The sequence below is a fragment of the Nomascus leucogenys genome, chromosome 12, assembly GCF_006542625.1.
Source record: "Nomascus leucogenys isolate Asia chromosome 12, Asia_NLE_v1, whole genome shotgun sequence".
NCBI lineage: Eukaryota > Metazoa > Chordata > Mammalia > Primates > Hylobatidae > Nomascus > Nomascus leucogenys.
This window is the reverse complement of record NC_044392.1, coordinates 89435719-89461023: the sequence shown is the minus strand read 5'-3', so window position 1 is coordinate 89461023 and position 25305 is coordinate 89435719. Positions and strand designations below refer to the sequence as shown.

General features: G+C 39.7%; 1 protein-coding gene across 3 annotated transcripts in view; it reads right to left on the bottom strand.

The window, feature by feature from the left end:
• Positions 1 to 796: 796 nt before the first annotated feature.
• The window catches only part of LPAR3 (lysophosphatidic acid receptor 3), a 79225-nt gene continuing 54716 nt past the window's right edge, over positions 797 to 25305 (bottom strand). For 2 of the 3 annotated variants that reach the window (XM_012500406.2, XM_030823449.1), the window contains exon 2: positions 899 to 1252. In XM_012500406.2, the coding sequence (XP_012355860.2) occupies positions 927 to 1252 (326 nt within the window). In that variant the 3' untranslated portion in view covers positions 899 to 926. Of the gene's footprint in view, positions 1253 to 25305 lie in introns of all 3 variants that reach the window. The other variant, XM_030823448.1, reaches the window with a different exon arrangement.

The following is a 25305-nucleotide window of genomic DNA, read 5'->3' as shown; positions in this document are numbered from 1 at the left end:
TTCTCTTCTCCTTGTTTTCTGCATAAACCCTTTACTAGCTCTCCACCGTTTTTCACCATCATGAGGGAAAATGAGCACTAATGTGGGCTGGTGGGAGGCAGTCTGGGGCGGTAACACCGTATCTGAAATACTCCAGGAATCCATGTTTCTTTCAACAGTCAGATTAAGCATTCCCCAGTCCAATCCCCAGATATCTTTGAATAAAATCAATAAAAATCAGTAAAAACAGGAATACGTATATATATATATACACACACACACACACACACACACACATGCACGGAGGACCATACCAAGGCCTTTTTCAGGTCAAAAAGGGTTTTCACATTGACCTTTTTTGTTACTTTTAAGTAAGTATTTTTCCTCAGAATGTTCCTTCAGTTAAGTATCAGGTTTAATCTGGAGCTCTTACTGGTTTTTCTTTGATTCCTACTGAAAACCTAGCTACTGGCCATGGTTTCTTTGATGAAGAAAATACCATTGCTGAAGCATTTCTAAACATTTTTAATGCATGCAGAAAGAACTACATAGACTTTCCAAGCAGCTATATAAGGTGGCTCAAGTAACATTATTATTTATTTTGGTCTAAGCCCTTTCATAACGTCCTTTTAAAATACAAAGAGAATGACTATGAAATGGTGCCAGAACCCAGAAGGCCCATCCGGACTGACAGGAGCTCTGAGTAGTTCACAGGACAAGCAGGGACCCGCCGAACCTCTCCCGTTTCTGTGCTTTCTCTAAATGCACCAGGTCCTCTCTTTACTGCCCATGCTTTTAAACGATGAAAAAAATTTTTTAAAGAAATCTAGCAGTGATTAGTGGAGACCTCAAATAACACTGCACATGGGCTTTGTTAGAGACAGGTAACCATTCTTAACAGCTCTTTTCCCAGAGGAGGCCTGGGTGGGCCGAGAGGCATCCGGAGTTTAGGAACTGCTTTTATTGCAGACTGCACCTTGGCTAATACTATCCTCTATGTACTGGCTGCCTGTGTCACTCCTGCTGAGGACTGCGGAGGGGATGCGAGAGGGACGCCTCTCTGGGTTCTCCTGAGAGAAGCAGCAGATCATCTTCTTCATGGTGCCATACATGTCCTCGTCCTTGTAGGAGTAGATGATGGGGTTCATGATGGAGTTGAGCAGTGCCAGCAGCAGGAACCACCTTTTCACGTGCTGCACGCCACACTGCCTGCAGTTCAGGCCGTCGAGGAGCAGAACCACCAGGCCTGGGGTCCAGCATACCACAAACGCCCCTGCAAGGAGAGAAGAGGAAGCAACAGACGCTCAGACCTTAGGGCGCTTATTCAGGTTTTCTTCTCTCCCAGCCTTCAGCCAGTGGCATCAATGGGCCTTCATGATTTGTTCTGACAACTGCAAGGCAAACTTCCACCTACCATCTGAGCATTTGAGACCTACGCTTGGTACAGGCAAATAGCTGGGAACCTCCTTGACTATCAGTCACATTTCATTTCACTTTCTTTTCTGCTTACCCAGGTCTTGTGATTATGAGGGGCTCACACTTACATTCTGCTTAGGAGGCAGTGCACATGCATGATCTCCGTTAGTTCTCTGAACCACACTGGGAGGCTGCTGCACTCATTATCCACATTGGACAGATAAGAAAACCAAGGCCCAATTCTAGGGGGAGATGAGGGGAGAACTCTCTGACTCCAGGGCTCCCACGCTTCACCCTACATTCTGCTGTTATAGAAATCAGATTTTCTAAATGTGCTCTTGAAAATAAGACACAATGAGTCTACGGCATTCTCCTAGTGGTTTAACTAAGTCACCTGCTCATAAATTTCATTCTTCATAAATTCATGTGGATGCTTAGTAAGCACTACATTCTTTTTGACATATTCATGGGCCATCTGCATAATCATCTGCTCTACATTTAGATTTTTTGGTCAGAAATAAATCTTTCATGATGAGACAGTTAAAAATCTACTTTTCAGACTCTGCAATTGAATATGAACTGTAGTCTCTTCTGAGTCTCTAGCCATATGATCATATTTACCTTACCTCTAAATTTCATGATATTTTTCTCCCATTAAGACATGGGTCCACTATTTCCCTACTATTATCATAACCTCAGATAGCAATAACGACTAATCTTTATACAGCACTTACTATAAGCGAGGCACTGGTGCAAATGCTTTCCTTGATTAACTCACAGGACCACACTATGATATTGGCATTATTATGATCCCCAGGAAACTGAGGCACAAGAGAAGTTAAGTAACTTGCCTATGATCAAATAACTCTTAAGAGACACGATTTTGAACAGAGGCCGTCTTTCTCCACGGGCTGTGCCCTGGGCCACTATATGACCCGCCTCTGTAGTATGATGTGGTTGCTTTCGGCGAATGTCCTTGTCATTTCTAAATGCACTTGCTTGTCCACTCATAAATATTCATCTGAAGCTTACAATGTGCCAGGAGCTGTACTAGACAGTGAGTGAGGTGAAGTCCATGCACTCATGGAGCTAAAATACTAACAGAGGAGACGACAAACAAGCAAGTCTGTAGATGATATCACCATCCATAGACTTATGATATCTACTCTAAATAGATGATATCTACTCTACTGGTTAGAATCAGTTCTGCACAATATTTCATATTTCTCTTGTCGCTTTATCTTACTTCCAAGAGATATAATACTAAGCAGGGCAAGTCAAGGATTATAAAGAGGCAGTGTAAGGCAGGGAAGAGCCACGAGCTTTGGGGTCAGACACGTATGCACAGCTCAACCTACGAGCAACCCGAATTATGGGAATTACTTCACTTTTCTCAGCCTCAATTCCCTCCTTTTTACAATAAAGTTAACAAACCCAACTACGTGAGGTGGTGGTTGTGAGGATCAGAGGTCATGGAAAGTGGTACCCAACACCGTGGTGGGTTCGCTGAGCAGCAGTTATCATGAGGTGCTTTGTTTCCACAAAATATCTATATCTTTAGTAGCTAGCAGGGGGGTTGAATTCCTTATTTCATAATTACAGTTCAACAGTGGTTCCCTTTTTTCTCCACCTTGTATTATTATTTTTGGTCTGGCTGATATATGTGAATAAAGAACTGGACTTGGAGATAAGAGATCAGAGATTTGGGTTCTAATTCTTCACTTACTGTACAACTCTGGGAGACCCATGTCATCACGCTGGGCTCAGCTTCCTCAGCTATAAACTGAGGACTGACTTTAGGCTAGGTCTGAGTTTTTCTAGTGGTGGGTCAGAACTTGTTAGTCGGTGTGCAATCAATGTGACAGGTTCAGACTGTTTTTTTGTTTTATCCAGACTGGTTTGAAACAAATAAAAGAATTGGATGGGCAGCCAAGTTTGGAACTACCAACTTGAGAATTCATATTAGCAAGTTTTTAGCCATACCACCCGATAATTGTGTCTGAGAAAAAAACAAGTCAAATTTGTTTGAGTTTATGGAGAGTTAAAAGCCACAGTTTCACAGAATTCAGCAGTTTCCTACTTGGAAAAGAGTTCAGAAGCCGCTTAGCACTATCTTTTATTCATAGGAAAAAGGCCTTCCCTTTGTACATCTCAGGACAATCCAGGCAAAGGAAATGCCCTGGTCAAGGGAAGCTCTTCATCTGCTGAACAATGGTTTCTTCTCTTAAATAACTTCATTTAGGCTGGGCGCAGTGGCTCACAACTATAATTCCAGCACTTTGGGAGACTGAGGTAGGTGGATCACCCAGGTCAGGAGTTCGAGACCAGGCTGGCCGACATGATGAAACCCTGTCTCTACTAAAATGCAAAAAATTAGCTGGGCATGGTGGCAGGCGCCTGTAGTCCCAGCTGCTTGGAAGGCTGAGGCAGGAGGACAGTTTGAACCCAGGAGGCGGAAGTTGCAGCGAGCCGAGATCGTGCCACTGCACTCCAGCCTGGGCAATAGAGCAAGACTCCATCTCCAAAAAAGTAAAAAGCAAAAAAATATATAAATACCTTCATTTACTTGAAAAGAAGGCTTGCATCCAAACTCTGCCTGTTGTACTCTTTCATTTGTTTTGTGTGATCTTCTGCAATAGCCCAGGAAAAGTCTGTGCTTTCTTTATGTGATGCCCTTCAGGTTTTTGAAGACAGCTAACGCTTCCTGTCTTTCTTCAGCCTTTTCTCCAGGAGACACATATTTAATTTTATCTACTAGTTCCCAGATGGATACCTCTGGACTCATTCATATTTGTTAATGCTGAGATTTTTTTTTTTAAAGTAATCTGGGCATCACACAAACTCTTCTTTGAACCCTGCTGGTTCCCAGCAGTCATAGTCTGAGCATTGAGGCTAAATACTCAAAAGACATTCCTTTTAGTTTTTTTCTTCTGGATTTATGCAGATTGGTAGGCAACTGAGTGATAAATATTTTCCAGGATCTATCACACACACACACACACCCTCCCCTCTCTTTTAAGAATTAGTCCAGTTACCTGTTTGAACGTTCCTGACATCTCCACATTCTCTACGAATTCTCCAAGACTACAGAGCCCAGGGTGTGGAGGTGTGTGGGGAGGTCTTATGTTTAACTGCTAACATAGAGCAAAATCCCCCAAAGAATGAACTGTTAGATAAACTGTGCATCTCTTCTGAGATGTGTTTGGAGAGAGATCTTGGCCTCCAGGTGGAGGAAGCTTGGAACAGCTGTGTTTCCCAGGGTCACCGCCGGGGAGCATCTGCTCAAGGCAACATCTCTGAAGCACCTGTTCTCTAGTTTAGCCACCTAGTATGTTTGTGCTGTTCTGTCAAAGAAGATTTGCCTTTTGTTGTTCACTGGAAACAGTATAAAGATAAGATCAGCAGATTTTTATTTCTCTTCTGACACCATGGCCAGCCAATCAGGCAATATTTTTGTTGGATTCCTTTGGATTCCTTCCCTCCTTTCATCCCTCCCTCCCTTTCTTCCTTTCCTGGCCAAAAAAAAAAAAAAAAATCTTTCCCTTAACAAACCAAAGAATGATGTAATGGTGATATATGCAGCTTCATGGTCAGACATGACATACTACGGAGGGGCCCTTGAAGTCCAGAAGTACCCTCCCACTCCTCCTTCACTCTCTTTAGTAGTAAGATGCTTTATGGGCCACAGCTGAGCAGCCTAGCATAAAGTCAGGAACATGGCTCTGGTGCCAGGCTGCCTGGGTTCAAATCCTGGCTCTTCCACTGATCAGCTGTGTGCCTTTGACCACATCACCTAACTTCTCTGTGCTGTAGTTAACTCAGGTTTAAAATGAGGGCAGTATTAGTACCATTCCCAAGGGTTTTTATAAAAATTAAATGGATTAATTCATATACAATGATTAAAACAGCATCTGACACAAAATCATTGCTCAATAAAAAGCTTATAAGGTTTTAATTGAATGAATTATTTTATGTAATTCAATGAAAAGGGAAACTATGTAGGAATTATCATATTATGACAAACAGCATCAATGTGAAGACTTATTTGGAGTGTTGGGTCACATGATTAATTCAAAACAGAGTTTTGTGCTGGGGAGAAAACTTTCATGATAAAAAAATCACGTCATTAAAGAATAAAAAATCACATTAAAAAAATTCACATTTAATAATATGAGAGTGGGGTTTTAGGAAAACATTGGCAATTTATTTTTATCCTTGAGTGTGTGTGCAATACACGCATGCAAGGGGGGTGTACTATATTATTCAAACAAAACTACAAAAAATATATGTGAACTTTAAAAAATAACGCTTAAAAGAATAAAAAAATAAGAATATCTGTCTACTTACCACCCAACTTAAAGAACTTAAAGAAACTTAAAAGAACACTATCGTATCTTTAGAGCCTCCTGGGTGCCCACCCCAGTAGCCCTCTCTCCTGCTGAGATAAACGTATCATACATTTTGGGCTAATCATCTTCTTGCTTTTTCTCATGGTTTTCCAGTATATGGATGTAATGTTAGACATCATATTGTTTAGATTGATCTGTTTTTTAACTGTACCATGATTTGCATTGATTTTGGTTATCAATATATTGGAATTCACTTCTAGCATCTTATTTTGTTCTTTGTTTCATTTTTTCTATATTTCGCTTTTATCCCCCTCTCTTTTTTTGTGTTGAGATCTTTTATTTTTTCATTTCCTTTGGTTTCATTTTTCCCCTTCCACTGGTTTGGAAGTTGTAGACTCTATTAAATCTCGACTTATATGTTTAACAAAGTATAAAGTTGGCCAGTGTTTGTCATTCCTTCCCGTCAACATAAGGACCTTGGAACACTCCCACCTGGATTTTTTGGAATTATACAATTTCAAATAGAAAGGACTCTTCACATCAAAGTTGGTAGCTATAGCTTTTGATGTCAGGCTTGTTTAGTTTTTCACTCTTGACAACACAGTAACCCTCTCTTGGGAATAGCAGAGAGAATAAAAGTGTTACTGTTATGGGAAATACAGATTACTGGAGCTGGGTGGGGCCTTAAAGATTACCAGTGTTTTTCAAACTTTTGACCAAGCCAAATGAAAAAGAAAGGAACTTTTAAAATAACGCATATTCCCTGGTCCCACATTAGACCCAATAGTCAGAATCTCGGGTGGGACACAGAAATCTGCAGGACTAAAAAGTTCCCTGGGTGATCATGATGCACAGCCAGTTTTGTAACCTATTTCTCCATGCTGACCCAAAATGGTTTAATCAAGCTGGATCCATAAGCAAAATTGTAGATGCCATATCTACTTAGCAAAAAGCCATGGAAAAGAGAGAGGGAGCAGAGTTTTTTCAAATGAGAAAATAAGCATCTCTAGAGATGAATATCTTCAATTTGCATTTGGGAAAATGTTTGAGCACATATGCAAAAATAAATATACAAAGAGTGGCAGCAAAAGTAGTCTATAGGCAAGGCATCCACAGTCCTCTGCTGCTCTTTGGCTCGCCGTGCCAGGAATGCCTTCTCACCTCCTAATCTGAGGTCTGCTTTTCTTTCTAAGCTTAGTGCATACTCTGCCTTCTCCACTGGAGCTCTCCCATCTCTCCCACCACAGTGTCCATTTCCTCCTCTCAACTCCTGTAGCACTTTCTATCTATAGCATTCACATGGCACTGGGCACATTACCTGCTTAATTCCTCTCTAGCATTTCCTGAGAACTCTGGGTCAGGCGGTATGCTCAGGGCTTTACATGCACTTCCCCTGTAAAACTCAGAGCCCTACAAAGTTGCTACTTTTATTATTATCCCAGACTAACATACAAGAAATTTGAAGTTTGGAGTAGCTCAACAGTTTGTCCTAGGTGCACAAGCCAAAAAATAGAAGTTATCATTTGAACTCAGGCCTGACTTCCCCATGCAAACTCTTGAGCATTGAGCTATACTAGAGGTAGTTTTTAAGACATATGTCTTGTGTCTCAGGTGTGTTCTAAGCTCCCTAAGCATGTATGCTGTGCCTCATGTGTTTGTATTCTTAGAACTAAGTATCTAGCCCCACACTCAGTAGCACAGGAGATGAGCCAGGTGAATGTGACTGAAATTTATTAATCACTTCAGGGATTGACAGGGAAAGAACCTGGACCTGATGACTCTAACTCCTGTCATTGAGGGTCTCAGTCGAAGTGACACTCAGTTGAGCTGGTGCTGAAGGGCAAGAATGACTGTGCACAGGTGAGAAACAGCGTGAAGCATCTGGGTAATTCCAAGTGGTTCAGGATGGCAGGAAGATGATTGAGGAAGTAAGGTAAAGTCTGAGAGGTGAACACAGGGCTAGATTGAGAAGGGCCCTGTGTGCAATAATCAAGAGTTTGGATTTATTACGGATCAGACACTAATAAGCCTGTTTCAACCAGGAGTTCATGCAGAAAATTAAGTCTGAATGCCCTTAGGCACCCATTGTATGTAATGAACTAACTTCTCTTCTAAGCATCTAGAATGGTGTGAGTTATGTACCATCCTTGAAAAGATTAAGAAAATATTTCTATGTTCCATGGTTCATAAAGGAACCCCATTGAGAAAGGCTAGATCAAAGTTTTTCCAGACACAGTAGCAATTCAGTGGGTTGTGAAATCAATTTAGTGAGTTGCAACCAGCAATTTAAAAAAAAAAAAATGAAATAGAAACAGAAAACATCAGAGTGCATCAAGTATAGTAAGGGCATGTTTCATAAAACTTGTTTCAATTACACAGAAAAATAAGTGGGTGAACTGGGCTGTGATACAAAATGTACACTATTTCTTACTGTGGGTCCTGCTTTTTTTTTTTTTAAAGTTTGAAATCTACTTCAATAGATCAGTGGTTTTCAAACTACTTTTTTTTTTTTAAGTAGAGGAATACTTTTCCCAAAGGAAATATCTCATTAAACTTCAAAATCAGAGCTGCTCTGACTAAAGAAAGAGACGGAGGAGGGGGTATTGACTAAAGCCCTATGTAGCAGAATGGGCTCTCATCTTCATACCCCAAACACCCTCTCCCCATACACGTCCACACACTGAGGCCCCTCTGAGGGGCTCTTGGCAACTCTACTAACCACTACTTTAAAAATATTGTTATTGAATGGTAGTTCTTCGAAGATTTTGAATCAGGGACGTGAACAAATCTCATATTTTAGAGTAAATCTTTATCTAAGTGCTCAGGACGGACTAGAGGTATTTGTGGAACTAGAAGTCAGCTCTAATCTACATCAAAATCATCTGGGCTGCCTGCTTAATATTCTGATTTCTTAAAACCTAGTCCTGCCAAATGAGAAAGTGAGGAAAGCGTGATCTAGGCATCTCCATGTTAGCCATCTCCCTGGGGAATGCTTTTGCATGGTAAAATTTGAGTACTGCTGGCCCACGAAGGGAGATTCATCTGAAGACTAGCTAAAATCCAGGTGAAACTATCAGGATCTGAAAAAGCAGTGGTTGTGGAGATGGTCAGAGAAGTCGTAAGGGGGAAGGAAATGTGAGACCTGATGAATATTTGGATCTAGGAAGTGAGGGGAGGAAAGACTCCAGGGTGAGTGGGTAGCATGTGGCTATGATAAGTAAGCAGGGAGACAGGAGGGACAGGTTTAAGAGGAGACGGTGTTCAGTTTTAGGCATCGGGCACTTAGAGTGTCTGTGGCTTCTCCGGCTGGAGATGTGTAGAAGGCAGCCAGCAGCATGGGTCAGAACTCTGAGAGCTCCAAATTGAAATGCCGATTTGGGAGTCATCAGCAGTAGGTGGTAACTGAGGCAAATGTCTTTCTATTAATAAATATTTACTAAGCAATTACCTACCATGTGCCAGTGAATGCCTTTATGATGACTGAGTTTGTATAACAAACCTATTTCCTTCTGTGGCCAAGTGACAGGTCAGTTATATTGATAAGAAGCAATTGTTTTTTATTTTAATGATGTTCTACATCCCTTCAGTACCTGTTTAAGAGACTCACTAATAGTTCAATTAGACTATAAATAAGGTTTCCTCTAGTAATTAAATAAACTAGTTTGAGAGTTGTACTCAAAAATCAGTAACGTGAGTTCAATGTTAATTTTTAAAGATAAGTGAATAGTATGCTAGAATATTCAATTATAGCATTGAGATGATATCTTAATGACTGCAATTTAAGGTAATCAGAAACATCAAATTGAGGAATGTCTAACACTTTGGAAGGTACAATTATATTGGTGACAAGCGAAGTAAAAGATCTTGCAAAGTCCGTAGCCAACATTATTGTTTACATACTCGATAACAACCCCCACACCCAAATTTGGAAGTTTACAAAACACCTCAAATAGTACCTTGGTTAATACCTCATCTCCACATTATAGGAAATAAGAAGGGAGAACACCCTTCCATCTGGAGAAGCACCCTCCCATCTGGAGAAGCACCCTTCACTGGAACATATTTAAGATGGTTCAGCATTCCTGGGGTTTTGGTGATGGATAAGGTCTCAGTTTACACAAGGCCTGTTCAACACTCAAACTTTTCTATTCCTTCTATTTAGACTTGCAGCCATATTTCCATCTGTTTAAAAATTCACACATGCAATTAATCAAGAATGTTGACATGAGTGGCACACAAATAAAACATCCATAATGATAAAAACAATCACGCAGAATACTCTCACTTTGCCACATGGACTACTAATTTCATCACAAGGGAGGATATATTTTAAATCTGTTCACTCTCTTATTCTTTGTTTTTAGTCCAGGAAAAAGCAGCAGGGCACAAGCAATAATACTAACCTAGTAAGCCGCAGGGCCATCTGATTTACTAAAATAGAAAATTATAACTCTACATAAAAGTCAGGTTTGTGGACCTCAACCTAGGGAGGCATTCTTCTTATTTGAAAAGGAATTTTTAAAGTAGAATTTCAAAGTAAGCATCTACTTTTGATTAGAAGCATTATAATGTATAAGTTACAATTAACAGAATATTTAAGTGAAAATGCTCTTACGACATTAAAGAATTTGTTTAACAATTTAAAAATAACGCTTTCAGATGTGGTATGCAGTCAAATTCATATTCATTTAGCATTTCAGAAGTCCAATAACTCAGAAAATAGATTGTCACATATGTGAAAGGAATGAAAATATACACCTTTAGTAAATCTGACTTATATTTTTACTGTAGAAAAAAGGACACTAAGATGCTTCAAATAGATGATGAGCAGTTAAACATTCCATAAATGATTCATTTAACACTATTGTTACTACTGTTGGGTATTTTGACTCTAACAACTGGTTTTAGATACTTGTTTTAAACTTGTGGCCAGCTTTCCAGCTTTGAAAAACTGAAAATCTTGATACCAAGGGCAATAAAAGATAAAATTTAAAGCAGAGGCATACCAGCTAGAACCACTGCCTAGACCTAATTCTAGTGTTTAACTACAGGCAACAGCTGGAAGTTATAAACCGTGTAAGAAAACACCATCTCCACCTCCAGATTCCACTTTAAGTGTTATGTGTACTGAACAGCAATGCCTCAATACTTCACCAGCTATTATATCGAGGGCTCTGTGGCAGCTAAGAAAAGGTGTGAGGTCAGCTGTGTGTACGGACAGAGTAGCAGCTATTTGCCTGGTATAATCTTAAAGAATGACAGATCCCAACGAACCTTCCCAAGGATTGGACATTCTTCCTGCTGAAGTCACTCCTTTGGATTCAGAAGTCCTCTGTTGCAACTTACCTAGAAATGCTAACATATTAGGCTGTGGGCATGTAATATTTAATCACATAAACTGTCATGAGCACAGAACAGTGCCCTGGGGGAATGTATAAGAGATATCTCTGATGGGGTTGAAACATTTTGAAAGGACTACAGCATTGGGCATTGCACCAGAAACTTGACCTACCTAGGACACAAGATTCTGGACATAACAGATGGCATAAAATATCACTCTGAGCTCAGAGGAAAGGAGTATGAATGAAGTGGCAGGCACTGGGGGAGTGGTTGAAACCATACTGCCTTACAGAGAGATGGGCCTGGAAGAACTATAGCATGGTACAGCTCAGGAATGACATGGTCCTGACACAGGCTACCACTTTCCATCCTCCACTCATGGTTAAGAAACCATGACACTATTTGTTTCTGGGATCAGATGTGACCTAGAATTGCAATCTTGCAGCACAATGCTCCAAGCAGTCTCTGGCAATCAAATAGAATCAGCCTTGAAATAAAACCTACTTATGCCCATTATAGTAAAATGAGCATAGGCTTGAAATCAAGCAGACCCTGAGTTGAAATCCTGGTTATGACTAAGGGCAAATCAGAACACCTTCCTGGGCCTCCATTTCTTAGCTATGAAATGAGCATGATGATATGACCCAACAGGATTTTTGTGAAAATTTAATGAGATAGTATGTGGAAAGTGTCCAACACAGAAAGCACTCAGAAAATATTAGTTTTGACCACCCAGATAGTGTTGGTTACTTCCTCTGCTGTCCTTCTTAGGCAACTTACAAGCAGATCTGGGATAGTATTTCAGTTGCTGCTGTGTGCCCACACGTGTGTGCATACACAATTTCTCACACCCTGCTCTGTTTCTGTATCCATCTGGCTTCCTGCTAGACTGACACCCTCAGGGGAGATCTCTTTTGTGTCTTATTCCACTTAGATTACCCAGTGCTTAGCCAAATGCCATACACCGAGTGGTGCTTAATAAATGTTTGCTGAATGAAGGAGTAAGGAGTCTCGATTCAAGTTCAGATCCTGGACTAGAGTGTGAGTTTTAAAAGGCCATTCTATTTCTCTGTTCCCAGTATCTCCATCTATATGTCACTGAGATTGGATGAGAACGCCCTGTAAGGGTCCTGTCTGCTGTTACATTTGATGGTTGTGGGATTCTCTCATAGCTTCCTTTAGTCAGCCAACACGCAGTGCTAGGAACTGAGGAGAAAGGCAAACATGGATGCTCTGCATCGTGCAATGTGAGAGAATCTTGTGGTAAAACTTAAGACGCATGTCACCTGACTCCAGCAAAAACTGGGATCTTTATGGAGTACAGGAATGCTCTCAGATATTCAATATCTAACATGCAATGGGCATTTGTTAAGTGTCAGGCACTGTGGCTCATCACTGGGAATAGCAAGATAAGGAGACAGAGGAGTAAATGATTCCAGGCAAGATATACCCAAGATGATGTAAGGGCACGCTGCCTGTCTTCACAAGGGCTGAATGTAATGTTCTCTGCAAGGCCACCATGTTCTGTGTTTTTAAATGGACAGGAATGTTAAGAATCCCTCTGGTTGGACATTATAGATAAAGGTGATACAAAGGGGCTCACTGAACATCCGCTCTTTCTCCAGGTCTTCAGGACTGTACTTTATCTCTCGGATCTTCTATTCTAGTCACAAATCCATGATTGCTACACTATGTTTATAAGCTCCCTCTGTTTAAAAATGTACCATTAAACAAAATGTTGCCAGGTTTGATGATGATGGTAAGAGGTTCCTAACTCAAACAGAGAAAGGCCCAGGAGGCAGGGCCTACTATTCTGTCTTGGTCATCAATATGGTGGGCAAACCCTGAGGATCTCAATCCCCACTTACTGTGGGTACTCAGAAAATCTGATAATGAATAAAAAAAAAATGTATAGACAATATTCCAAAGTTACAGAGCAATCACGCTAAGTACTAATAGAACCCTTCAGGCTATTTAAATGATGTGAAAACCAGTATAAAAACACCATATGGACATGACTTTCCTGAGTGTAAGGTCTTGCTGGGTGTGCACTAGAGAATATAATGATAATGGTGCTTTGTGGAGTTGTGCAATGTGAAGAAACTTCACTACATCACTAATCTAGAGCTCAAGAGTTATTTTACATATATTTTTGAATTATGTATAATAGCAACATATAATATATACATATATATAGTGCTCAACAGCTATATCTTAAAAAAAAGAATAGATGTGATTTTTACAGATAGTCTGAAGAATTTCACTCATTTCATCAGGCTAGTATTTGTCATTTTTGATGAAATCATATCAGAAAAATTCAACAAGAACTTTAAGCTTTTAGGTCACAAATACTCTGGGAATACTATAGCTTTTCAAGATTATTTTTCCTTTCTAGCTGACATTTTCTTTGAATGGTTGCCAGAACTTGTTTTTCTTTTTAAATCTTAAATTTAGTAAACCGTAAAATCTTTAAGTCTTTACATTTAGTAAACTCAGCTGTATCTAGGAATTTTATAATGCAGCTAACACCCCTGAAAATCATGATTCATCCAAACAGTGGCATACTATACAGCTATTGAAAATAATATTGTTATGAAAGATGTTTATTATATATTTTTTAACCAAAAAAACAGGTTACAAAACACTATGCATAGTATGATTCCATTCTGACTACATTAATTCATTAAAAATAAACTGATTAATAAATTAAGCAGGCATCTGTGCATGTGTGTGCTTAAAAAAGATCCTGAAACAAATATCCCAAAATCCTAGCACATATAATCTATAGGCAACATGATCCAAATGATTTTTACCTCTTCCTTACATCTTTCATTATTGTCTTAATTTTTTGCCATGAGCGTGTCTTTCTTTTAAGTAATACATCCTCACTAAAACTACTCCTGTTGCCATTTTAGGAACAAATACGTTTGCATGCACTAGATTTCTACAGCAAGAAACACTATAAGATTGATACAAGTTGAGAAACTCTAAAGTCATGACTGACTTTCCCAATTAATCTTTTAATGGCAGTTTCACTTAATTTTATCTACAGTTTACTAAACAGAAAAATGCATTGCAATGCATTTTGTATGAGGGAGTCATTCAATGGTAAAACCACAACATAATCTTGGAAGTTGAACCAATAAAAATCAATTACGTACAATGTGCGCTTTGTTATTGCAGTATTAATTTAAAATTTGTTCTATTAGTTGTATATTAAATCACAAAAAGCACAGGGAAACATATTGTACTGTACACTGAACCAAAAGTCACAAATGATCATTTTCCCCTTCTCTCCAAGAGCACAACTCTGGCTGGTCCCCATCGGAAAACAGGGCTGGGAGAGTGGAAGTCAGTACAGATTATGTATTATGGGGGTAGGAGCTGTTAAATTCTTTCATTTATTATCAGAGGATGAAAGTCAACGACTCCATCTTCCAGATAACCAAAGCTTAAAAACCTTTAAAATAGAAGCATACCTCCCTTCCTTGAGAAGTGGAGCCTACTGATCACACCTCTGTCTTTTCTTGACCAACTGTCATCACCATGAGCATGTTATCCCAGAGTGGGCGATATGACTGGAGAGCTGCCCTTCACTTGTGCCCTCATGATGCAGCCATACCCGTGGTCCCTGTGCCCCTAACAGGTACTGCTGACCATTCAGTTTGCTAATTTATAGTCGACTTAGAATGCAGATAACCACATCTGGTAAGAACTGCAACTAAATAAAGTCAACAGAGCTCTGAACAATGACATCATGAATAAAGCACATTGAAAGGCTTTGAGACAACTATTTGTGTGCAGAGGACATTTTCTACCATGGGTGTAGGTGCTAAAAGATTGTTTTTTTTTTTGTTTTTTTTTTTGAGACGGAGTCTCGCTTTGTCGCCCAGGCTGAAGTGCAGTGGCGCTATCTGGGCTCACTGCAAGCTCCGCCTCCCGGGTTCACGCCATTCTCCTGCCTCAGCCTCTCCGAGTAGCTGGGACTACAGGCACCCGCCACCACGCCCGGCTAATTTTTTTGTATTTTTTTAGTAGAGACGGGGTTTCACCGTGGTCTCGATCTCCTGACCTCGTGATCCGCCCGCCTCGGCCTCCCAAAGTGCTGGGATTACAAGCGTGAGCCACCGCGCCCGGCCAGATTGTTTTATAGATTAAGTAAGTCCAGGGACACCAAGAACACACAATTCATATCCACATGGGATAATTTTAAGAATTCATTCTTTCTCATGAAAGATGGACAACACTCCACCATTGTGACTACTGAAAATCAAAACAAACAAAAAACAGCCAAACCAAAAAGAAAAGGGGGTGGAGGGGAGGAAGAAAAAGAAGAAATAATTATTTAGCAAGTATTTATAGCTCAGTTACAAAGTTTCATCTGAGATCTGGACACTGCCAGGAAAACACATTCATCTCTCTCTCTCTCTCTCTCTTTTTTTCTGTTCCAGGCCCTCACTAAAAGCAGGCTAAGTGAGCGAAGGACACACACACAGATATAGAGATATGCTGCTGTGAGTGTACCCTGATAATTCTTAAATAGTCAGTTTCTCCAATAATGCATTTTGCTTTTTTATGCTTTTTGCTGCCAGGAGGGGAAAAAATTCAAATGGCAATCATTTATAGTTTTAAATTGGCAGGGGTATGATTCAGAGCAGCATTCAAATTCTATCAAAATACCCTTCACTTGTGACTTCTGATCATATCTAACTTTTCCCTAAGCTTGTTAGAATTGGTATTTATTCTAATTTTCTTCAAAGGGATGTAATATAACATCATGTTTGTTTTCTAAAAGCTTTTTAAGTTTACTTTGTAATATACGAAGCAATGTCAGTAACAGCACAGTGCTCAATCCCAAGAATATGGCAATAATTACTGATTACCCTTTGAGCTGGCAGGTCATAAGGCCAGAGGTGCGAGCGTGGACTTGTTTTCTTCCTCTCCTTGTTCCTAAGCTCCTTGGCTGTCCCATGGCCCCCCAGGCCTCTTTTCTCACATGTTCTCCTTTGTACACTTTTCTTCATTTTCTCTTTTTCTTCAGGAATTCTGCTTCTTGCAGAATTTCCTCAGATATTCTGTAAATATTCTATTTGTGATAGCAACCTCTCTTAATTGAGTAATCTCTTTGAACTTCAAGAGCACTCCATTGATTCCGTTGTTCAGATTATGGGTACAACATTGCTGTCCAAGGACTTCATGCATCATCCAACAAGTATTTATTAAGCCCCCACCAGGAGCCCATGTTAGTGCTAATACTCAGGACACAGGTAAACAAGATGGACACGAGCTCTTCCCTAGCTCCTGACTTCCTCAGCTCCTTCTCACAGTTTAGGTCTCAGCTCCAATGGGATATCTTTGGAGAGGTTTTCCTTTGTGCCATGTAAATTAATACCCAGCCCAGCCATTCCCTAAAATATTATTCTGCTTGATTTCCTTGTATCCCTCTCTGCAATTTTTTTTTTTTTTTTTTTTTTTTTTTGCTTATTGGTTGGTTGGTGCATTGATTTGCTTGTTGTCATTACCCTAGTTGGAAAGTAAAGTAAACTTGAAAGTGGGAACTTTGCCCATTTAATTCATTTACAGGTACCTTCCATGTATAAGGTGCTGTCTAGTTCCCCTCTAGAGATTCTGATTCTATGAGTCTAGAATAGGGCCCAAGAATTTGAATGTCTACCAAATTCTCTGAGGGATTCCCATGCCCAGGTGAAAGTAGGAGGTGCTGGAGTTTATACAAACCCAGATCTCTAACTCATCTGCCAATCTAAAAGTTTGATGACCATATCTGCTTCCATCCCACTGGGGGATCCTTCTGCTGGGAAGGAAAAGAAAAGATCTTCAACTGTGATACACTCTGGAGGCTCTTGGGAAATGTCACTTGGTAATAATGAATGGCATGGGCCTGTAGGAACTTATAAAAGATCATGCAAGTCAGGCTCATGCTCAAGAAAAAAAATAATGGCAAGGCACAATTTGGTTAATAATGTACTATAATGATAAAAATATGCATCCAGAAAAAGAAAAAGAAACATTCTTTGGAAATGTTTCCTTAGTTTGCACTGAGCAAACTTTCAAAGTTTGATAGAAGGAATACGAGGGAATGGGAGTAGAATAAGGAGGAAAGCAGAAAGCAGCCAAGTAAGGCAGAGGACATAAAGAGAACATGTGTAAGAGACAGCAAGGGAAGGAAAGCAAGGACAGACAGGGCAAGCAGTACAGGGTAATGACATTAAGGTATTCCATAAAAACCCGAAGAGAGAAGAAAGGCTGCTCTTTGAGTTAAGCCCTAAACCAAAGTCACCATACAGAGATATTGTAGTCCCACACCTGTAAAACCTTTACTGAAATCTGACTGAAGGCAATGACATCTCAGAAGAAAGAATGTCACTGGAGCCAGGGATGTCTAGAGGGACCTTATGCAACTCCCAGGGAGAAAAGTTCTTGGTCAAGGTCAGCCTGTTCTCGTAGCTAGTTCTGCTAATTCTCTCTTGTTCTGATTCTCTTCAAAAGGCAACCTGTTAGTAACTGGACTTGCCAAGTACTGAGTATCTGAACTCCTTGGTAATTATATTTCCTCTGTCCAAATAAACACGTCCCCATTCTAGTTAATTAGATACATAAACAGACTACCCAGAGACAGGGCAAGCCAAAGGGAGGAGGGAAAGAGGCAAATTAGCTGGGACTTCCATCCCTCATTCATGTTCTTCCCCCTGCCACTCACTGTTAATGCCTGGTGACCTCCTCCTCATTCTTTGAAAGCCAGCTCACTTGTCACCTGTGTGCGAATCTTTCCCCAGTCACTCTCCTCTAGGTTGAGTCCAACGTTCCCCATTCCACAGCACACTCTACACACTTATTGTCAAATCAGACACCATCAGTGGATTATCCATCTGGCCATCTAGACTGAGAACACCTCAAGGGCAGAAACACTGCCATTTTCAGCTTGGATTTTCGACACCTGATCAGACCAGATGCTTAGTAGGTGTTCAACTTTCAGAGAGGCAGCAAAGGAAAGCTGAAATGTCAGAGAGGAAACACAGAGGTAATGCAATGGAAAATTGAATGTGCTCCCTGCCAGGATTGCATATAGAATGGCTCATTCCATTCTACTGTTTTCAGACAGAACATTTCTCAAGCAATCGACCCTGATCACTTTTACCTTATCCCTGGGTAAGTGCAAGGCTACAGCACCACAGGAGACCCACTTTATGGATTTACTCAATAGCCAATTCTGTTCCCAAGCTTTGCAAGTTGATTGTTTGGAATTCAAAAGATGCTATCATGAGCACACTGATACATGTGGCTCATAGGGCACTTAGGAAAGCCTGTTTCACTTATATATAGTTGATTACTTTATAGGCAATTCCAGACTTAGAACAATTTAATTTGTAGTTTTAAAAAAAAAAAAATTCTTGGCCAGTTAAACCTTTTTTACCCTTGCTAATATTTAGAAGAAGTTCCAACAGTCTCCTCTCAAACAGTGAACCTCACCTTGTGTGAGACCCTGCCAGTTCCTGCAAGGAGTAGAATTGGTCTGTCTCTGGTGTTTTGGTTATTTCTTCAAGACCCCTCAGTCCTTCCCACCACTCCTGATATCTCTTATACCTCTGTATTTGAAAATAAGCTGGCCTGGTGCAGTGGCTCACACCTGTAGTCCTAGCTACTCAGGAGGCTGAGGTGAGAGGATGGTTTGAGCCCAGGAGTTTGAAGCTGTAGGGAGCTATGATTGTGCCACTGCATTCCCATGTGGGTGACAGAGCAGGACTCCATATCTAAAAAAATAAAATAAGCTAAATTAAATCTTAAAACGTATAACTGATTACCCTCTTTACACTGTATGATCTATATACATATATGCACATACACACACATACTTTAAAGATACAGGCTTGCTTTATGTTATACATAGGTAATTCAGAGTCAATAAAATAGAATATTGGTAAAAACTCCCATTAGAGAAATGCTGAACATTCCAGGCTTTTGGGTGGAAACCCAGTTCCCTATTAAGACATTGCTCCTACTGAAAATTTGACTGAACTGAGTTTCTATCATTTTGTTCTGGAAACAGCAAGCTCAAATACAAGGACCACCTGCGCTAACAGTGCTGTACTACCGATCCACCATGATGCCCCATGAAAGGACAGTCACAGTTACAATCTGTGTTGTCAGCCATAAATAGGCCCCCTCCCCATCTAGGAACACTGATATAAAATTCTAATGTGCCTTTTCTTGTTTCTTCCTACAATCATCAACTCATTTATAAATCTCTGTAATAAGTGTTGGGAGGTCAAGATGGTTTGAAAGACAATACCTTTCCTCCAAGCGTTTGCCCTCTAGTAAGTCAAAATGGGCACATACATAGAAATAACTGTCATAGGCAGTAAATGACATATATTGTATTAATGGAATAGGTGAATGAGTCAGAAACTTAGAGAAGATATCACAGGTTGAGGTAATTGAAGACGACGTGATGAAGAAGATAGGGTTTAGGGGCAGGGTCATGAAGGAGTTGCAGGAATTGAATTATTAGGGAAAAGGAGTACTCTCAATTTGTCCCTCTACCCTTCTGGCCAAATATGTAACATATAAATACACCAAACACCTTCGAGATCAGACACCATCCCTTGGTGCTGTAATAACCAGAAGCTGGGTCACCTTCCAGTGCACGTTTCACTCAAAGAAACTGTTATCACAGGCGGCTGGGCAACTAGGGGTTCTCCTCTAATTTTGAACATTTTATTATAACCTAGAACAGAAGAGTGTGAGGCTGTTCTTACAGGCCATGGGTTTCCACATTTGGGTACATCAAATATACTGAAACCACATTATGTCATAGTTTGAAAGAATCCTCTATTTAAAAAGTTACTTGTACTATTTTAGTAGTCAAATGAGATGAGTAAGTCAAAATGTGTAAACAACAATAAATATTTTGTAAATTGTTAATCAGTGAAGAAACTTCTAAACCACATAAATATAGAGGCTAAGAAAGATTAAAGTTTAAATGGTTCTTTCTTTGAATTAGAGATTGTCTGCTTTGGTTCAGGATATGGGAGAAATCAAACACCCTAAGCTCAGTAATGGGAACATGGTGTACCATCTCTCTTAAACTGTGAACTAAAGACATCATGACACTCAAATAACAAAAAGCTCATATTCATGTCCTTTAGGCTTTCCCACTGACCCCTAGGAAAAACATTAAAACTTCCTATTTCAACATATTCCTTTTTATTTTCCTGAAACAAATGTGTTTATTATTGTAAACAATGACTCATTTGGCATTTTCACCTAATGATATAGATACACAGAAAGATTTACTAGTTAGGTAAACTTGGGTAATACTCCCTAAGCCTTGTTTCCTTATCTGTAAAACAGAGACAATAAATCCCCCTCCTGGGATTGGTAAGGACTGAGTGAGAGAATGGATATAAGCCCTCTAGCATTGGGTCATCATCATGATCATTAGCTTACTTTATTACTCCAGGAAAGGCCTCGTGGGGTCTGATATTTGAAAACCTAGAACAGCATCGGTCGGAGGGGCAAATGGCACAGTGTTTTAGCAGCGTGGCTTCTAGAGCCAGACTGTTGAATTTAAATCCCAAATCTATCACTTCCTTATAGGTAACCTTAGGCAAGGTGTATTTAACCTGTTAGCCCACCTGTACCTCATTACCTTATCTGTCACACGGGGATAATAAGAACACCCAGCTGCAGGGGTGGCTGTAAGGGCTAAATGGCTTATGATACCTAAAGTGTCTAGAACAGTGCTTGGCGCAGAGTAAGCCTCTATCTGTCAGCCATTCTTGCTGTTGACACTGCTCTCCAGCTTTAAAGACGGTCAAACTCAAACTCAAGAGTCTGGGAAGAGCTGGAAAAAATGCTTAGAAACCAGAGCTAAGTGAGATGCAGAAACTAACTATTCTTTTCTAACTAATTCTGGAGGGGTGTTGACTTTTCAAAAAATAAATTTAGTCATTTAGAACAAAGTTGTCCAGATGGAGCTAAGTGAAAAAGACCTGCGTGGTAGAAGCAGTGTGCTGAGACTGAGCCATTCAGCATGTCTCTATTAAAGCCTAGCCATGCTGCAAATATTTTTTTTAAATTTTCATGTCCACTTTCTCAACTAGATCATATAGATACCAGGGATTGGGACTATATATTGGTACCATTTACTTTCAGACTTCCAGTGTGTAGCACAGTGCCTGTCATAAGGCAGGCATTTAATCAATATTTATTAATGAGTAAATGATCAAATGAGTGCATAAATGAACAATCTGAAGATACAGGTAGCTATTTCCCCAAGTGAAAGAAGACCTTTAAATACTAATAAGAGTAGAATCTGACCCTTAGGTAACCAGGTTGGAGATGACAGCAAATGAGAAGACAGATGAGCAGAAGTGATGTTACTATACCCGGAAAATCAATTTTACAGTTCCTATGGGTCCATTTTACTGAACAGAGGTTTTATTATGAATCATCTTGTTTGCTTGGCAATTCTAGTTAGTCCAACCAGAGCAAATGTATTTCATGGGGCCTTTGGCAAGACTGCTTTCCTTTGTATGTGTGTACAAGATGATTCACAACACATACCCATGCAATTGAAGTATTTAATGTTTGTGCCTAGTTAAAATGAGATCAGGTCATCAGCCCATTCTAATACAAAGTCTTAGCAGTAAATCTCATAAACTTTTTTTTGGTAGAATCACAGACTCTGAGACTTGCAAGAATTCTTACAGGATGTCTATCTATCCTCCCACTCTATGAAGGAATCCCCTAAACGGCACTACACACAAGGGTCATCAACATCTACCTAACACTTCCCACAAGGACTTCACTGCACCAGGCTGCCAGCTCCACTGGAGAGAAGCTCCGATTTTTAGAAAAGTCTTCTGACAATGAGTTAAAATATTCTTTCCGTAACTTCTACTTGGTCCTAGTTTTAACTTCCAGACCTCTGAAATAAAATTCCTTTTCCAGGTAACAATTCTTAAAATGTTTTAAGAGAATTGCTATGTCATTTCTTCTCTGGTGACACTCCCCCAATTCCTTCATCTGTTCTGGATCCTTCAAAACTCCAGTTACCTTCCTACAGGTGCTTACTACACAGACTAAATTCCTCTTAAAATGTGATGGCCAGAATTGGCCTTAAGATGCACCATGGACTGACTTGTGTCCAAAGAAAGCAAAACAATTTGTTCTCCAACTCTGGATTCTACACCTTTGATTAACGTGCCTGCAATTGCATGTCCCTTTTTGGAGAACCACGTGGGCATGATGTAATCTAACCCACAGCATTTCTGGTTCATAGAAACCCGTAAGTCTTTTGTTTTCCTTGAACATGCACTGTTATCAAGAAAGTTTTACTCATCTTTTTGTAGTTGTGATTCACAAATGTGTGTATGTGTGTGTACATGTGTGTGTTTTAGCTAAACAATGAACATATCTAGTCTCTTACAATGGTGTTCTTCCTTGTTTTGGCATAACATTCGACTCTGTTGATGGCTATTTAGATCTGGAACGTCCTACTTAACCTATTAGCTATTCTTCCCACATATTTTGCCACTTACATACAATTTTTAAAATATCTTCTACAAGTCCAATATTACTATTTTGCTCAAGAAATATAGACCAAGTACAGATTTCTCTGGCACTCCTCGAGATTCTTGCTAAATTGACGTCAATCTTATCTTACTCACCAAACTTCAGGTGTAACTGTTCAGTTATTGATGAATCTCCTAACTGTTCTAGCACCCTGCCCATACTTCTTGGTCAACAGAATATTGTGTCCAATTATCAAAGGCCTTCTGGACATCCATATACTACATACTTTCTAGAGCATTTTCTTTATTTAACTAGCACCTTATCACAAAATATAAATTGAATTAATTTCTTTAATTTACCTGGTGTGGTATGAATGCCCCCCTCCCTTTTTTTTTTTTTTACTTAGAAACCCATTCTACATGGCTGGGTGCGGTGACTCACACCTGTAATCCCAGCACTTTGGGAGGCCAAGGCAGGCAGATTGCTTGAGCCCAGGAGTTCAAGACCAAACTGGGCAACATGGCAAAACTCTGTCTCTACAAAAAAATACAAAAATTGGCTGGGCATGGTGGCACACGCCTATAGTTCCAGCTACTCGGAAGGCTGAGCTGGGAGGATTGCTTGAGCCCAGGAAGTCAAAGCCTCAGTGAGTCATCATCGTAACACTGCACTCCAGCCTGGGTGATATAATGAGATCCTGTCTTTATTTAAAAAAAAAAAAAAAAAAAAAAAAAAAAACCCATTCTGCAATTTCGCTGAGCATATACAATTTGTCGTCAAACATTAAAATAGTTAACCAATATAAATTCATGTCTAATACAAAACCACTCAAAATATTTCCAATCTTCTGAATGTGGTTAGAAAATGAAATTTAAAGTTCTCCTGTTTAAAACTGACATGTTCCTTTCTTCTCAAATATACACTATGTCCTGGGGAAGAATAAGAACTTACTTCATTTTCAATTCCAAATAACTTATTTGGAATTTAATTTAGAAAATTAGAACAAAATCTTAAAATCACAGTTCTCTCTGAAGCTGAGATGGCCTTTTAGGAAAACCAAAACAAAACCAAACCACAGTTCTCAAATTTAACAGTTATTTCTGTCCTTTCTAATTGCCTCATTTTATAGATGAGAAGACTGAGGCTAAGCAAGTATTAGCAAATAATATAATGAAAGCAAATCTTATCCTGCAAATTAAAAGCCCTATATTATTTATTTTTGTTTTGAATGGATACATTGTAATTGTACCTATTTATGGTTTACGATTGGATGTTTTGATACATATATACATTGTATAATGATCCAATCAGTGCAGTTAGTATATCCAAAAGCCTTATATTCTTAAGAAAGAAATAATTCTATCACTAAAGGAAAAAACCTTACTTTATCACTTTAATTTTTTTTTTTTTTTTTTTTTTTGAGACGGCGTCTCACTCTGTCACCCAGGCTGGAGTGCAATGGCGCAATGGCTCACTGCAACCTCCGCCTCCCACATTCAAGTGATTCTCCTGCCTCAGCCTCCCGAGTAGCTGGGATTACAGGTGCGTGCCGCCACACCCAGCTAATTTTTTGTATTTTTAGTGGAGATGGGGTTTCACCATGTTAGCCAGGATGGTCTCGATCTCCCAACCTTGTGATCCACCTGCCTCAGCCTCCCAAAGTGCTGGGATTACAGGCGTGAGCCACTGCTCCTGGCCACTTTAATTTTTAAAAACCACACTTGATATAAATATCACACTTTAATTATTTAAAGAAAGAAAATTCCTGTAGGCTGATCCCACATAGCTAGCAGGTATGCTTCCCTGCAGGTTCTGAGCCAGTCTGGAGCCAGCAAGAATTTGGAGTCTTTTCCCACTACAGAAAAAAACAAGACAGCATCACCTCTGATAGAGTCAACAGAGTGTATACACTGCCAAACTTAAGCAGAAGTTTCTCATTATAAAACATGGAAATACAGTGCATTAGCAAAGTCTTTATTACATGTTATTACACACCCACACATAAATAATATTCATAAGTTTGTTGACACTGAAAAGAAAGTCTGAAATGCTAATGGTGGTAATGAGATAAAGAAACAGAAGGGCAGTAAGGCTAGAAGAGTTTGTGCAGGTTGTAATCAAACTTCACTTTCTTTTATATACCACTTCTTTACTGGACCACTGCAAAATCAAAGGGTATATGGTTTCCATCTCTGAAAAGAAATGTATGTTCCTATTTGCACAAAACCAGGGTATCTGTTATTTGGAGCTAGAAGAAAAATGATACAATTCAGAAATGGTATCCTTAGATTATATATAATTCATTTCTAGGACATCTACTTGTGAAATATCCTGCGGTTGTTAACTAGATGGCTCCTATGGTTCCTACTGGTATAATGTGATGTGATTAAAACATCTCCTTAGAACACTAGAGCTCTGTCAAACACAGTTCTAGTATGTATTGGGGCATAAAGAGCACAGGCCATTTCCTGGAGATACAAGCTGTACTCACCTCCCACAAAAGCAGTCCTTGGGAGTTGGGGACAAGCAGGGGATCCTTGGGGAAAAAGGTATCTGAGGGTGAGGATCACTGTTGCCAACAGCTCTGTGCCAATACTCTAGCCATTAGCCTCTGTGCACGAATGCTAAGAAATCTGTGCCAGCCAGCATTGACATGGGGATCCATGGTGGATTCTTTCACAGATCA